Below are 15,374 nucleotides of genomic sequence, written 5' to 3'. Positions count from 1 at the left end.
GGTCCTCCTGGCTGACACACTCTGCCCCCTACCCTAAACTCTGCCCTCCCCGCAGCTGCCCTTCCCTATGTAATCCAACAATTTTGGTTACCTGGTCCTTTTGTCCACTCCCTTCTAACCTCCTGTGTTGGGACCATTTGGAGTCCTGGCCTCCAGCTGCTCTTCCCTGCTAGAGATCTTTACTTTCCTTCTGATTTGAGTTACTGAAAGCTGTGTCAAAGTTGTTTACCAGCTCTGCTGCACGAGCACCTGTTGCCTTGGCCTTGAGGATCAGAGGATGAGGTTTTCACCTGTTGGCCCACTTGACTGTTGGGTATTTAAGCCTCCGTGGTGCTATTGAAGAAAGGGCTTCTTACCAGTGGCTAGAGGTCCGTGTCTCTGTCTCTCTGTCTGTGTGTGTTTGTGTGTTTCAGCCTCCAGCCCCTCCTGAAGCTCGGGAACTTTATGGTAGCGCATAGAGCGCAGACAGGTGTCCTACGCTGTACTCCTGGTTGCTGCACCTGGTTTCCCTCTCTCCCTTGTCCCTTCCCCTCTCCACCTCCCCACATGGCCAGCCCAGCCCAGTCTGGTCCTGTCCACTCTCTCCCAGATGTCCCTGCCTCTGGCTCTGCTCTCCCACATAGCTATAATAAACTTTCTCCTCCCCCATACCTGGGACCAGGCTTCCTTTTTCTTTTTTATGCAGAGGCCACATAAAACCAGGTGTGGGGGCCAGCGAGATGACTCAGGGAGTAAAGGTCCTTGCCACTGAGACTGAAGACCTAAGTTTGACCCCTGGAGACCACACGGTGGAAGGAGAGAATCAGCTCCCACAAGTTGTCCTCTGACCCCCACACAGGCACCATGGCCATGGCATGCATGTACCCCATAAATAGATAACAGATAAATACATACATACAACTCTTAAGTTACAAAGAAGCCACACATGGTGGCATGCGCTTGTAATCCCAGGCCTGGGGAGCCAGAGACTCCCTGAGGCTCACTGGCCACCTGGTCTAACCTAATTGTTGAGCCTGGGGCTGGTGAGAGATCTGGTCTCAAAAAACAAAGTAGATAGCGACATCCAAGCTTGACCTCTGGCCTTCACTGTATGCGCACACACAGAGAGGCACGTACATTCAATTGCAAACACCTGCACACACATACACACATACCTACGCAAAGTACACATATGGGGGAAAGATCGCTATTTTACCCACTTAGCATTTATAAAATTCTCATCATCAAAACCAATCACATGAATCTTGCTGTGTGGCCTGGGCTAGCCGTGAACTGTGGAATCCACACACCGACTTTGAACTATCAATTCTTCTGCCTAAGGCTCCCGAGTGCTGGACTGGGTTTTTCTTTATGAGAATGGTGGGGTACCACATTCCAGGAGCTGCGGACTCATCCTTGTTGTCTGAAGCACCTGCCAAGGTCTCCCCCTCTACTCATTAGATGTTTTGGTGAATGGAATTCTTAGGGGTTCCGGAATGCAGACATCCATCCCAGAAGTTTCCATGGCTTAAACCGGTCACGACCCTGCACCTGTTCAAACGCTGACCTACAACCTTCTCTGTGTGTCCGGCTCTGGCAGTGTGTGAACAGGAAGGGGAGGCTATTCACCTCTTTTTCTGGATAGACAAGGTGGGCACCATGGCTTGCAGGAAGCTTCTCTGCTAAGGAGCCAATGAGATCTTGGTTCCTCTTAATGATGCAGACATTAGGTGTGTTGTTGCAAGAGAAGTGTTTAATGGGTTTTTGTTGCTTGGCTTGTTTGGGGGGAGGAGGGCTGTGGCTTGTTGTTTTTTGAGGCTGTGTCTCAGGTAGGCAAGGCTAACCACAAACTTGGTGTGCAGCTGAAGATGACCTTGAACTCCTGCTCCTAAGTCCTATAATCAATCACCCACCTGTACCACCAGCCCACTGACGAATCCTTTCATGCCCCAGAGCACCCTTCACCACCTCTTGACAGACGAGTACTCCTCTGGAGGAGGGACTGAGCTCATTGAGAGCAAAGCAGAGACTGGACAAAGGATTTCAGTCAGTGTTCATCATACAACGCCGGGTTATGCTGCATTAACAAACGATTTCACAAGTCTCGGTGCCTTTAAATGATAAAGGTTTAGTCCTCGGAGATTCCTTGCTAGTCTAGATCTAAAGCTAAGGCTGATCAGCCAGGACATTGTCTGTCGGGACGGTGGCAAGAGAGCTCTGAAGGCCAGCATCTAGAGACCTTGAAAAGAGGCATCCCAACCCATCGCTGATCTGGAACCATGACTCTGTCCAGCCACAAGAGGTCAGTGCAATGCTGCCTTGAGTCAGAAAAGCAGCCGCAAATGCTCCTGGAACTCAACCTTCCCACCTCCACGAAGATCAATCAGAACCGCAGCGACCCAGGATGGATGTGAGGCAGAGTCAGAAAACATCCCGGCCAGGCTGCTCCTCCAGCCTCCAAGGCTGAGCAGAGCCTTCACTTGTAGCAGGTTTTTTCCTTTGGGCTACCAACCAGCTCCCAAATCCTGACACGGAGACTTACTGTTAAGAATGCTTGGCCTTATTGTAACCTGTCTCTCGTTATCTATGTTTTGCATCAGGGCTTTTCACCTTTCCTTCTGTGTCTCACTGTCCTGCTGTCTCTATGCCTGCCTGGCGGCGACCTGGCTTCTATCGGCTGGCGTCTCCCCCTTTCTCCTTTTCTGAGCCTAGATTTCTTCTCCTATTTATTTCTTTTGCCTGCCATCCCTGCCTATCCTCTTGCCCAGCTATTGGCCGTTCAGTTTTTAATTAGATCGATCAGGTGCCTTAGGCAGGCAAGTGAAACAGCAACACATCTTTACATAGTTAAATAAATGCAACACATCTCTACACGGCTGAATAATATTAATTCAGAATTAATCAGAAGTAATGCATCTTTACATAGTTAAATATTCCACAGAACTCACTGAGTATTCCTACTGAGTCAAATTTAAAGTTTAGAAAACACGCAGTCCGCTGGAAAACTCAAGTTGAAGGCCGGCAAAGATGGCTCAGAGGATAAAAACATTTTTACCACACAAGCCTGGTAAACTGAGTTCCCGGTGAGAGTGAATCAATTCTCCAAAGTTGCCCTCTGACCTTGACGCGTGTGTCATGGCCCACAAATGCCCACATTCTTCTAAAGGCATTAGGCTTTATGTACACACATGTACTTATACATTAATAATGAACATTTAGGAGGCAGAGGCAGGCTAATCTCTATGAGTTCGAGACCAGCCTGGTCTACAGAGCAAGTTCCAGGACAGGCTCCAAAGCTACAAAGAAACCCTGTCTCAGAAAAACAAAACAAACAAACAAACAAACAACAACAAAAAAACAACCAAGAGTTGTCTTTTGGAAACTAATATTCAAGGCTCTGAAAAATCTAATCAGATAAGTAAGAACTTCTCTAAAGGCTCCCACAAGGTCAAGGCTCCTTCGTTTCCCCTTATTTCTGGTTTTGTTTGACCGTCTCGCTGTGCTCTTTCTGCCTCCCCCTCCGGCTGCTAGAAGGACAGGCCCGTGTCCCTGCACTGAGCCCGTCTTCCTTAGCTTCCGTTTCTTTGCAGAATCCCGTATGTAGGCTTTACCTCTACTCACAGAAGCTAAACTTAGAATCAGAAAGTAAATTCATTCAAGAAAATCAAAGCGAGGCGAAGCATCACCTTTTATATACTGTAAAGTCCCTTCCCGTTTCATTGTCCCATGGCACAGTAGCAGAACACTGAAGTTCTAACTCCAGTAAAGAGGGTTTAGAACCGACGGTCCCGTTTCAAGTGACTCCTTCTGCTATAATGAAACAAAGATGAGAGAGTTATGATTCTCTGGGGTTCTGTCACTTGAAGCCACAATATTGGGGTAGACCCTGCCAGATGTGTCTTCATAGTTCTTTGTCCCCGGCTGACCCACATTCCCTTGGGGTTGTGACGTAGACTTCAGGGCACAATTTTCTGCCATTTGTAGCTCTTTCAAGGACTGTCTGGGCAGTGGTCATGTGTTAGCCAAGCTTACTCGCAGAATTTACTGACGCCTGGGGTCACTCTGAGCAGGGCAAAGGGGACTGGGTAAACTGACGAACTTGGTTGGTGAACTGGCTGTGTCTGGGGTGACTGTCCAAACTTGTGCTTTCTAATCAAATGACGAATGACCAGGCTTTTGCTCAGCTCAGCAAATGTCTATGCTTTCGTTAGACTGGCCTCATTACAATGAGTTTACTGTAAATGGGTCGCCCAAATAATTAGGTATAAGGTGGAACTGTGGGGACACTGAGTATCAAAATCCTGTGAGTGTCTAATTCCAGGTAGATCTTTTTTACAGAAGGAACGGCCACCCTTGGTGGAGATCCTAACGCAGTCACCGGCAATGCGTGTTCCCAGACACCGACCCTGGAATAGCACCGACAAACCTGCAGTGGACAGCGTGCGCTGTCAAGGGCTCTGTGTACGTCACCTCGTCTGAGCTTGCTGTGGCGCTAGGAATGGAACAGGCGGGTACGTCACGTCTAGTTCCATCATTAAAGGTAGACACCAAGATTCAGAATAAGGAAGCACATTTTCCAGCAGTGAGCTTCTTGTCCGTGTAACCAGCACTGCCATCTACAGATGACGCTGGTTAATTCTGTGCGTCAACTGGTTGGGCCAGAGAAGGCCCATCTATGGCCATATATCCTGGATGGATCGCTAAGGGCATGCCTGGATAAACAGAGTAAAGCTGATTTACTGTCTCTAAGATGGGTGGGGTCTCACTTGGGAGAAGACCCAAGTAGAACAAAAGGCAGTCAGGGTGAACTCCGCTGCTGGGAGAGCATTCTGCCTCTTGCACCTGAATTGAAGCTGGGAGTGCTGACACGCACTTGGGAGTCCCGGGCTAACCTGAGCTAACCAAATAAAACAGAGCCTGGGTTACAGCTCAGCTGGTAGGGGGCTCGCTTGGGATTCAGTCCTCAGTTCACACTGTGCACACCATACATGGCTGCTCACATCTGCAACCCCAGCCTGTAAGGTGTAAGGATCAGAAGTTCGTGGTCATCCTCAGCTACATTGGGAGTTCAAGGCCAGCCTGGGCTACTTAAGACTCTCTCTGCGCTAGTGAGTCAACTCAACATCATGCTTTGGCCTGGATTTAGGGACTCACGCATCAGCAGTACAGCTGGAGAAGGAGGGCTTCCTCTCGTCTTCGCAAAGACCATGCTCCGCCGCCAGGGCATAGCGCATGCCCAGTGCTTCTGATGAAAGACCTCGTTGCTCTGCCCATACTGAGAGCAGTGAGAACCATTAGAGGGGATACTGAGGTGTGATGTGGGATGTCCTTCTGTATATGTGTTGTTCTTATTGGTTAATAAATAAAGCTGCTTTGGCCTATGGCAGGGCAGAATATAGCCAGACTGGAAGAGATACAGAGAGAAAGTAGGTGGAGTCAAGGAGATGCCATGTAGCTGCAGGAGGAAGAAGATGCCAGAACTTGTACTGGTGGCCACAGCCTCGTGGTAATACACAGAATAATAGAAAAGGGTTAATTTAAGATGTAACAGCTAACTAGGAATATACTTAAGCTATTGGCCAAGCAGTGTTGTAATTAATATAGTTTCTGTGATTATTCAGGTCTGGGTGGCTGGGAAACGAACGAGCAATCTCAGTTTACAAAGGTGACTTTCCTCAACCGTTCCAGGCAAGGAATCTGACTCTCCTGAAGGGCCCGTGCAAGTCCTGTGTGTCTTCATCTGTTAGATTTTATCCCTGTCCTGTTTAAAACAAAAACAAAACCCATAATGGGAAGAATCTACGTGCCACAACTGTTTGTGACTTGTGACGCTGGGTATGTGCTGGACAGGTACCCCAAATAATGCTGGCCTTCTTTAGGTTTAGAATGTGAGGTAAGTGGCCCTTCCCACACTAGCAAAGAACGGCAGGGGCAGCCGGCAGCATTTCAGGGCTGCTGTCTGTATCCTGCATGTCATGTAACTCTTCCTGAAGTTGCAGAGGCTGCCTTTTGATTCAATTTTCGGTTTAGCAAATTGAGCCCCCGCTATGTGCAAGAGGCTGTGCTAGACGCTTGGGCAAGACACAGAGACTCCTAGTCCTCGCGGAGTTTCGCAGTCAAGGAAAAAAACAGAGACATTAAGCAATTTCAGTAAAGGGCAGTGATTATGATGATAGCAGAAATGTCAAGGGAAAAGGGCAGGGAAAACATTGCCCACATGAAATAATATAGGATGTAAGGCTCAGTGCATGAACACAGGGCAAGATAGACCTGGGGGGAGGGACTGGTAGGAACCTAGTGGTGCTAGGTATTGGGGGTATTGGGGACCTTAGCAGGGCCCCAAGCCTGTGACTACCAAGCACCTGCAATGTGGCTGGCTCCAGGTAGGATGTGCTGTAAGCATTAAGAATGCATTTCTAAGCTTAGCTCCAGAAAAGATGGACTATAGATGGGTAGCAATAATATGGGTTCAATGAAGAAGTATTTTAGATATTCAGGGTTAATGTTAAATTAGTTCTTCTCATTTTTTACTTCTTTGATGCAGCTACTAGAAAATAATTTGAGACAGGGTCACTTGGGTCAAGCAGGCTGGCCTTGCATTTGTACCCACCCTCACCAGTGCTGGAGTCGGAAGGGGGCCCAACGGGGCTGCAAATTTGAATTGCATGATTGGAACTTCTCAGGGAGTGCTGTTGCAGGCAGTGGCTCACACCTGGAGGTCCATGCAGGAGGGAGGCTCAGGCAACATTGCAACAGCATAAAACCAGCTTGGGCTCCAAGACCACCTGCATGTCTGTGGTCTCTGCATGTGGGGGTGGAGGCCAGGGGTCAGGAACTCCAGGACAGCCTGGGTTACCTGTCTCAAAGCTAAGTAAGAAGGGAAGTCAGTATCCAGACTTCATCCTTTGTGCACAGCAAGTGTTTAAAATGTCTTAAACAGAGGTGATGCGATCCGGTTTTCCTTTTCCAAAAGGAAAGACTAGTTCGCAGGAAGAGGCTAGGGACAGAAAATCAGGGAGGGGCTGTGAGGTGACAGACAAGACGTGAGTTAGCAGGGTGGGGCTGGCAGAGAAAACTTTCCAGCTTTGGCCACAAGCCTGCCTCAAAACAAAACAAAACAGAAAGTAAAACCCTACCACTTAGAAAGCTGAGACAGGGATGACAAGGCAAGGCCAGGCTGCCACAGTGAGCCTGTTTCCCATCCCTCAAAACAGTCACAACTGTTACTCCCGGGGCGGGGAGGATGGGTTGAATCCTCATCACAGACTCCCCAGCCCTTTCAAACAAAATGGTAAGTGCTCAGAGCTAACAAAGGATCACTCACAAATTCCTTGATAACTTAGGGAATAGCCACAAATTCCTAAGTTAGGGAATAGCGTGCATAGCCACAAATCCATACTGACAGGAGTAACCAAGTAGATGAACATACAATGAAGGAATTAGCATACCACAGTAACTTATCTTAGGGAAGATTCATACAGGGAAGGCAGAAACCAACCAACCAACCAGTGGGGAAGTCTAAGCAAAAACAGGTTGTCTGGACTTGGAATAGTGATGCACATCCAACCTTAGCATTCCAGAGGCAGAATGACTGCACGTTTGAGGAAAGCCTGGGCTATCTAGTGAGTTCCAGGCCAGCCTGGGCTACAGTGGGACTTAGTCTCAAAAAGTGAGCCAGCTGTTAGATCAGGGGTTATGTTTGTAATGTTCTCACGAGCACAGTGAGATTTTTTTTTGGTCAACTAAAATAGTGACCTTATAAAAATCACACCCTATTTACAACTCTCTCCGCCTAAGTACCCAGCGGTATGCCCACTGAGGCTAAGGCAGCACTTCTTGGTCTGAGTGACTTTAACTTGGGAGACTAGGTCAGCGTCTTTCTCGTCACTTGCACTGCATGTAAACTCACTGTGGTGTTCTAGCTAACTCCAGTGTACTTAACAAGGTTTCGCTGAGGGTCAGAGCTACATCTGAACTTCAGATTATCAAAATATACAAGAATATACAAAACTGCCGGGCAGTGGTGGCGCACGCCTTTAATCCTAGCACTCAGGAGGCAGAAGCGTGTGGATCTCTGTGAGTTCAAGGCCAGCCTAGTCTACAAGAGCTAGTTCCAGGACAGGAACCAAAAAGCTACAGAGAAACCCTGTCTCGAAAATCAAAAAAATAAATAAATAAATAAATAAAATAAAATACAAAACTAAAACGTGAACCGTGTGGTGGCTCACACTTCAAACCATAGCACGTGGGAGGCAGAGGCTGGAGGGCCATCTCAAAAACAACCAAATGCCCGGAAATCATTTCTTTAACTGTCTGGCTTACCTATCATTTCAGCAAAGAACCTTGGCCTCAAGTTCCAATGTGAAGGAGGTCCAAGTCAAGATGAGACAGAGAGTAGAGTTTAACACATCAACAAACCACTGTTTATACCAAAGGAAACTCTTTATTGTAAACAAGGTATAAAGTACAACAAAAAATATTGTGCAAATTGGAACTCATGATTCATCATTTTTTTAAGAAAATTTTTTTTTCAAGGGTTCAAGTTTGCATGTCAGAAACCTACACCCAAGATACAGAAACAGTTTAAATGGGAGGTATAGTGACACTTTTTCACTATAGATTTTGGACAATTTACCTTTACTACCAAGTGAATTATCCACTTTACACCAGAACAGAAATACTGTTAGCAGAACTCACTGTTCTAGGCTGGGGACGCAGCTCGGTGGGCGAGCACCTGGAGAACACATGCGAGGCCCTGGGTCTCGGTGAGTTCCGAAGGTGCCCGAACACTGTGGTGGTCGAGAACGCAACTGCATCGTGAACGTCGTTTCAAGTTGGAAGTGAATGTTCTAATGACAGTTTTTCTACCTATCTATTCCCACAGCCTGAAAAACTCCCATAAATAAAGAGGAAAACTGTCCATCTGTAACGGCCATTAACTTCCTAATTTGAAAAAGCACACAGTGTATCTTTGACGTAAGCGTCCTTTATGATGACGTAAAGCCATCTTTCTCAGGAGTTATCTCAGATTCGACATCCCTTCTCATCAATACATACTTTTATCTTCAGGTTTTTTTCCTAAACAAAGTGCAGCGTATCTTACTTAAGTCTACAGAAAACACATTGGTACACAATTTCCAAATCTACATGAGAAACTGCAGGCAAACTAAAACCTAAAGAAGAGTAAAATGCCTAAATGTTGTTAACACTAAACTAAAAAAATGCACGAAAAAAATTTTTTTAGCTGTGCTTCCAAGCAATTAAATTAATGAGGGGTCCACCTCTAACTCCCCCTTAACAATGTACAGCTGTTCAACTTTAAATACCAACAATAGTGGGGAAATGACAGTTTTAGGTATCCTCAATAATAACTACACCCACGGGTGACTGGAAGGGTGAGGAACAACAACCAAGATAACTCTAGGAGAAGATGGCGTCTCTGTGGGACACAAGCTCATTCCCCAGCTCCATCTCTGTACCGGAACTTCCAGCCTCTAGATTCTTGAATCCAATGCTTTAGGAGAGCCACGCGGCCAAGCTGGCCTCAAGTATGAACTGTAGAAACTAAGTACCAATGTGGACATGATTCAAGATCTGTGCTGACCTCATCCGAAACCTTCAACGCTATTCAAAGGAGAAAAAGCTTTCTCATCTCTGTGTGGTAAGAAATGAAACCTGCCCTTCTGTGACCTGCCTGCGGCTGAAGCACTGGCCATCTAACCCAGGCTGGCCTTTCCTCAGGCGAGGGGCTTCTGCTTTGGCCCCTGCTGGAGGACCACAGACTCGCAGAAGCATCTTGACACCATCGCTGGCTCCTGACTGACCAAAGTTAGTTCTGGTTCTTCATCCTCCGGCCTGTCACTGTGCAGAGGCGGGGGTTGGAGGTAGAGCGACATCACTTAACTTGCTCACCTCCATCTGCCAGTTTGGGAGCTTCTTGGCGGACAGGTGGCGCCGGGCGTGCTTGGTCAAATGGTCACTCCTCATGAACCGGCGATCGCACATAGGACAGGCAAATTTCTTCTCGCCCGTGTGTGTCCGCCGGTGCCTGGACAGTTCATCAGAGCGAGCAAACCTCCTCTCACACCCTTTCCAGCTGCAGCTGAAAGGCTTCTCCCCTGAAACAAAGACAGCCAGACGGTTACCACCCCGAGGAACCTCCGGACTGAATCTACCACATCTAGAGCTGTATGAGGAGACATCATTTAGAACTAAAAGCTGGTCACTTTGCAGATCACCGAAGTATATGCTAGACGTGCGTGGCGTGGGGACATACGCCTTAAGTCCCAGCACTTGGCAGCCGGAGGTTATCAAGCACCCCCAGATGTGTGCTGCTGCTTTTGCCCCCACTCCCCAAGTGCGCCACGGGGCCCAGGGACAAATTTAACAATTTAAAAAATACTTTATCACACGCAAAGCAAACCCTTCAATGCACTCGTTTGTACTTGTGATTGTGGACAAACCCCACGTGCGTACTCATCTCTAAGACAACGCACACGTGCGCCGTACCTGTGTGTGTCCTCACGTGGGCCTTCAGGTGGGAACTTTTAAAGTAGGTCTTGCCACAGCCGGGATGGCTGCAGACGTGACTCCTCACTCTGGACGAATCCATCTGTGGAGTGACTCTCGCTGCCGAAGGAGAGAATCCGGGCGCAGGGGCGATGGGAGACAGTCTGGTGCCATTGGGGCTTACCACCGTAGGTTTCGGGCTCTGCACAACAGGCTGGGGAACCACGAACATGACGGTGCCCTTGGGCACCTGGGTGCCCATGAACAACACAGGGGGGCAGACAGCTGGTGGCTGGCTGGCTGGAGTGCTGGGGACAACTGTGGTCACCAGAGAGTTGTTTGCAGGAAGGGGAACCATCTGGCAGATGACAGGCAGAGGTGGCACGCCCGCAGGGGGCACTGTGGGTGAAGGGACCAAGACGGACTTCTGCAATGGGGACGCAGGAGCCGGCTGAGACGGACAAATGACCGTCTCTGAGGACGGCACAGCCAAGTCACAGGGCGCAGCACCTGCCTTCTCGTCACCCTCTGCCGATGCGTCTGGCTCACATTTGGATCTGTTTGGTGGCACGGCCGCGCAGGGTATGTTCTTTCGTGAAGCCTCAGTATTTAGGTGGGTTCTTCTCCGGAAAGAATTATCCTGATGGCTGAGGATGCTAGCTGCTTTCACAGGGCAGGAGCGGTGGGTACAGAGCTGGGCATCAGCTGTGTGACGGATGACACTCGTGGCCTGAGCCTTAGGGAGGGGAGGGGCCGCCACAAGACTCTTTTCTTCCTCTTTGGGAGGAGCAGCAAGCGGAGCTTTGGGGGCATCGGAGAATGATTTGAAGTGGCCAGTAGATGGCGCTGGTGCCATCAGAGTTGACACTTGAGAGGGTTCAAAGTCAGAGGGGCTGTAAGGCGGAGTCAGACACTACAAAGAGAAACACCAGCAACACCGTGAGAAATAAAGAATTCGTTTATGTGAATACTAAAAAATGCTGCAATTTACACCCACTTAAGAACACTCACAAACGCTGGGATCGTGTGAAGGTCGGGTGTCCCTGGCAGCAAGCTCTCCTCCTCTGACGTGTCAGACACTGGAGTGACAGGCCTGGCCTCAAGGAATTTCTTGAAACCATGCTTCCAGTCACAGCTCATAGACACCAGCGCCTCCACAGCCTCGAAGTCACTCTTCTCCGTCTTGTTCCAGGGGTACACGCTCTCTCTCAGCTTTTCAGACATCAGCTCCATCTTCTCCTCCTGTAGGAACCAACGTTAAATTTCATCAGCATTCCAGTTGCTCAGGTGACAGGGGTTGCACAAACTTTTTGTTTTCAAAACACGCTTCGACGTTAAAGGATGCCACCGTACCGTAGCAAGGGAACCGAGACCAGGGTTGGTTGGTCCTAAAGTGCAATTTGACTTAAAGCAAACTACTCCCAAGTTAAAAACGTTACATCCAGTTATCTGCAACTGGTAACTTCATTACAAACGGTAAAATAAAATAAATGGGGAGGGGTGTCTAGCCAGGCATGGTAAACTATACGTGTAATCTCGGGATGGTGGAGGCGGAACGGTGGGAAGCTGCACTTCAAAAACAAAACACAAACAATCCAAGCGGGGAAAACCCCAGGTTTATTTTGGGCAAGTTTCAATCTCTCCATCTCTATTACTTTACTGGATCTATCCAACACAACGGGACCAGGTAGGCATAAAATCTATGCGCTTAGAATTTGCAAAACAAACAAACAAACAAACCAAAAAACAAACTCCTCAGAATGCACAAGTTGGCTTTAACTTATTTAAAACACGCCTTGGTAAGAGTTTGTTTGTGCAACTCCACTAAGAGTTCCTTGAGCTGCGTTTCAAAACAAACACCTGCCATCTCTATTTTTCTTTTAAAAAGAACTTCCAAATCCTTCTGGTCAATGCAGAGGCTGTAAAAATTATGAAAAGTCTTCTAAACTGGAGGGGGGGGGCAACAGAACAAGAGTTCAAGGCCAACTTGGCCCATACAGCAAGTCACTCAAAAAGACAGAGCAAAACTAATAAATAAATATTTAATTGTAAAGATAGTCTTAAATCTTTAAAAAAACAACAAACCAACCAAAAAACAAAAAACCACCCAGAAGTCTAGCTTCCTATTGAGGGTGTGGGGGAAACAGACATTGTTCTTGGACTTTTACTAACAATGTCATTGCATAATCGTTCGCGCCTTTATGTAAGCTACCATGCGAAGCCTAAGTGTAAAAAGCCTCTAGGCACCGACGCAAAGAAAGGGGTGGAAAAAAGGCAGGCACGCAGGCAGGGGTGAAGAATGTGCGCCGGGAAGGGAAGCTGGGAGGGGGGCAAAGAGCCGGTGCGAGGCAGGAAAGGGAAGCCTGGCGGGGGCGGGGCGCGGGAGGCCGGCGGGGGAGATCCTTGCTGGCGGGGACCAACGGATGGGGCCGCCCTAACCTCAATGAGGCTGGCGGGTGAGTCACCGGGAAGCCTGCCCGCCGCGCGCACGTCCCCGCGCCCCACCCCTGCCATTGGCCAGCCGGCCTGCGGCCCGTGCCCGGATTGGCTGGGCGGCCCCGGGTGGGCGGGGGCGCGGGGAGGAGGAGGGGGCCGAGGCATGTGAACAAAGCGTGATCAGCGGCTGCTCCGGCCGGCGCAGGAAACGTGAACTGGGAATTGCCGCGCCGTCACCTTTCCCCTACTTCCTGAGCTCGGCCCCCGCCCCCGCTCGCCCGCCCGGGGAGGGGCCGCGGGCGCCGCCGCCAACCGCTCGCCAGTGCGCACCGGGCGGCGCGAGGGCTGGGCGGTGTCGGCTCCGGAGGCGCCCGCCCCTTCCCACTGCCCCCTCCCCGAGCCGTGGTTCCCTTAGGAACCGACAGCAGGGCCGGGCCTCGCTCCCGCCCCTGGCGGAGGCCGGGGCTGGGTCACTCGGGGACGAGGAGCTCCCCGGGTGCACCCCTTCGCCGCCCATGCCCGGGCCTCCGCCTCGGCTGCGGGAGGAGGAGCCGGGTCCCCGCGGAAGCACGACCGCCACCCTCCTCCCGGGAACGACCGCTCTGAGCCCGGGGCGCTCCGCCCACTCGGCCCGCGAGACCTCGACCCACCCGCTTCTCCCGCAGGCGCCAAGCGCCCCCTCGCTGCTGCTTTCGGCAGCCCCGGACCCCTCGCATTCCGCCTCTCTGCAGGCTCCCAGACGTGCGGGCGCCCACGGGTACGGGCTCCCCGCCTCGACACGCGGCCCCCGCGTCTCGCGGTCCCCGCTCCCCCGCCCAGCTGTCGGGCTCCAAGGCAGGGCCCTGCGCCCCCTTCCCCGCCGAGAGTAATCCATCGGCGGCCACCTGCCTCCCGGGAAGGGAGTCCCCTCCCGACGTCTGCGGGGGTGCGCGCCTCCCCCGGCGTCCGGAGAGCCCGCGTCCCATCCATCCCCCCCAGCCCCGGGCGACCCCAGCCGTGTGGTCCCCACCTGGCAGTACCCCTTCTCCTCCCTCCCCGACGAGCAGGCGCCCGCCTCTCGGGCAGACAGCTCCTGAGCAGTCTTTGCCACCACGGGTCGCGCTCCTGGTGCAGACAGGGGCATCTCCCGCCAGTGCCAGGTGCAGGGCGCCCCCTCCAGCTTAACCGCGCTTCCAGGGAGGCAGCCCCCCTTTCCTGTTCACTCTCCTCGGGTCTCCCCGAGTTGCGCTCTCCGTTGTCTGCTGGACACCCAGGGAAAAGATCGCTGTCTCCTGGTGCGGGTCCCAGGCTTCCTCTTAGGGCAGACCCCTCCTCTGCACACGCCCTCGATAATAGCCCCAGCCTGCAGGCAGGGAATCCCTGTAGGACCCCCGCTGCAGCCTGGGTCCTCGTCAGGCGTGGCTGCTGGAGGGGACTCGGGCTTCGCGCCCCGGCTGGGAAGGACCAGCATCCCCAGGTGACTTACCGAAGCCTGCTGGAGAGAAGCGCCGAAGTTGAGCATGGTCGGGCTGCCCGGGTGGCCGCAGGGTGCGAGCTGTGCTTCTCGCTGAGCCTGGCTGTGCTGGCTGAGGAGCAACAGACGGGCGCACTGGAGACACTAGACGTCGACGCCGCCGCGCTCCGCGCCGTCTGCCCCCCTCCCCATTCAGGTAGCCGCTCTGCCTGCCCCGCGCCGCGGGGCGGGGGAGGGGGCGGGGCCTGGCGCCGGCCAATCAGCGGCAAAGGTGTGTGAGGCTTCGTCCAATGGACTGGCGGGGCCACGCGTGATCAGCGGCTGCCCGGCTGCAAGAAGCTCTGTCAGTGGAGCGTGTACACAAGCCGAGGCGCCGTGTTCCCTCGGTCCTGCTTCGGGGAAACTCCGGGGACCACCTGACTCCGGGACGCCCCGCGCCCACCCCTCGTCTCCCAGTCCTCCGGTCCCCGCCCATGCGTGCCCGGGGGCGGTGCCGCCGGTGGGGGCAGAGCCGAGAGCGGGCGCGGTGGCGGGCGGCGTCCAGGCTTTGCGGAGAGCCGGCCCCACGTGGGGGGTGGGGTAGGAAGAGGGGGGTCAGGAGAGGGGAGGGAAGCCCGCTCCACCCCGTCCCCCTTGGCGCCCGCCGCGTCCGGGCCCCGCCAGGGAGTGGGCGGGACCCCGAGCGAGCGAGCAGGGTAGGGAGGCGGAGGCCGCGAGCGCGGGGCCAAGCCTGGAGGTTTTCTCTGCCAGCGCGGTCCTCGTGGGTCTGTCGTGGAGGCAAGAGCCGGGTGGACCACCGAGCCGGCGGCATCTCCGAGCCTTGGCCGGGCTTGGTCGCTCTGAGCCGCGAGGACGGGAGGACCAGGGCGCGGCGGCGGCGGGGAGCCTTGTCACGGAGCAGACACCTGCTCGCACTCGCCGCCCACGCCCCGGCGGCGGGCGCTGGCTCGCCCTCCCATCTGCAGCACAGACAACCGGCAGCAGGGCCCGCCTCTGC

General features: G+C 52.3%; 1 protein-coding gene across 1 annotated transcript; it reads right to left on the bottom strand.

Annotated features, from left to right (window-relative positions):
• Positions 1-8,424: 8,424 nt before the first annotated feature.
• Positions 8,425-14,704, bottom strand: Klf10 (Kruppel like factor 10). The gene is made up of 4 exons (XM_005368106.3): positions 14,390-14,704; positions 11,500-11,730; positions 10,489-11,401; positions 8,425-10,097 (listed from the first exon to the last, which is right to left on the bottom strand). The coding sequence occupies exons 1-4, from the start codon at positions 14,423-14,425 to the stop codon at positions 9,838-9,840; spliced, it is 1,440 nt and encodes a 479-aa protein (XP_005368163.1). The 5' UTR covers positions 14,426-14,704; the 3' UTR covers positions 8,425-9,837.
• Positions 14,705-15,374: the final 670 nt, after the last annotated feature.

Source organism: Microtus ochrogaster, unplaced genomic scaffold, assembly GCF_000317375.1.
Source record: "Microtus ochrogaster isolate Prairie Vole_2 unplaced genomic scaffold, MicOch1.0 UNK29, whole genome shotgun sequence".
Lineage (NCBI taxonomy): Eukaryota > Metazoa > Chordata > Mammalia > Rodentia > Cricetidae > Microtus > Microtus ochrogaster.
The sequence above is the reverse complement of the archived record's forward strand: the minus strand, read 5'-3'. Positions and strand labels throughout refer to the sequence as shown.

Bases quoted from the DNA above. Each gene is read 5' to 3' on its own strand.
- Klf10 (XM_005368106.3), bottom strand. From the start codon at position 14,425: ATGCTCAACTTCGGCGCTTCTCTCCAGCAGGCTTCG. The intron at 11,402-11,499 runs GTGAGTGTTCTT...TTCTCTTTGTAG, and splicing joins TTCACACGATCCCAGCGTTT to TGTCTGACTCCGCCTTACAG. The intron at 10,098-10,488 runs GTACGGCGCACG...TCTTTGTTTCAG, and splicing joins CCACGTGAGGACACACACAG to GGGAGAAGCCTTTCAGCTGC.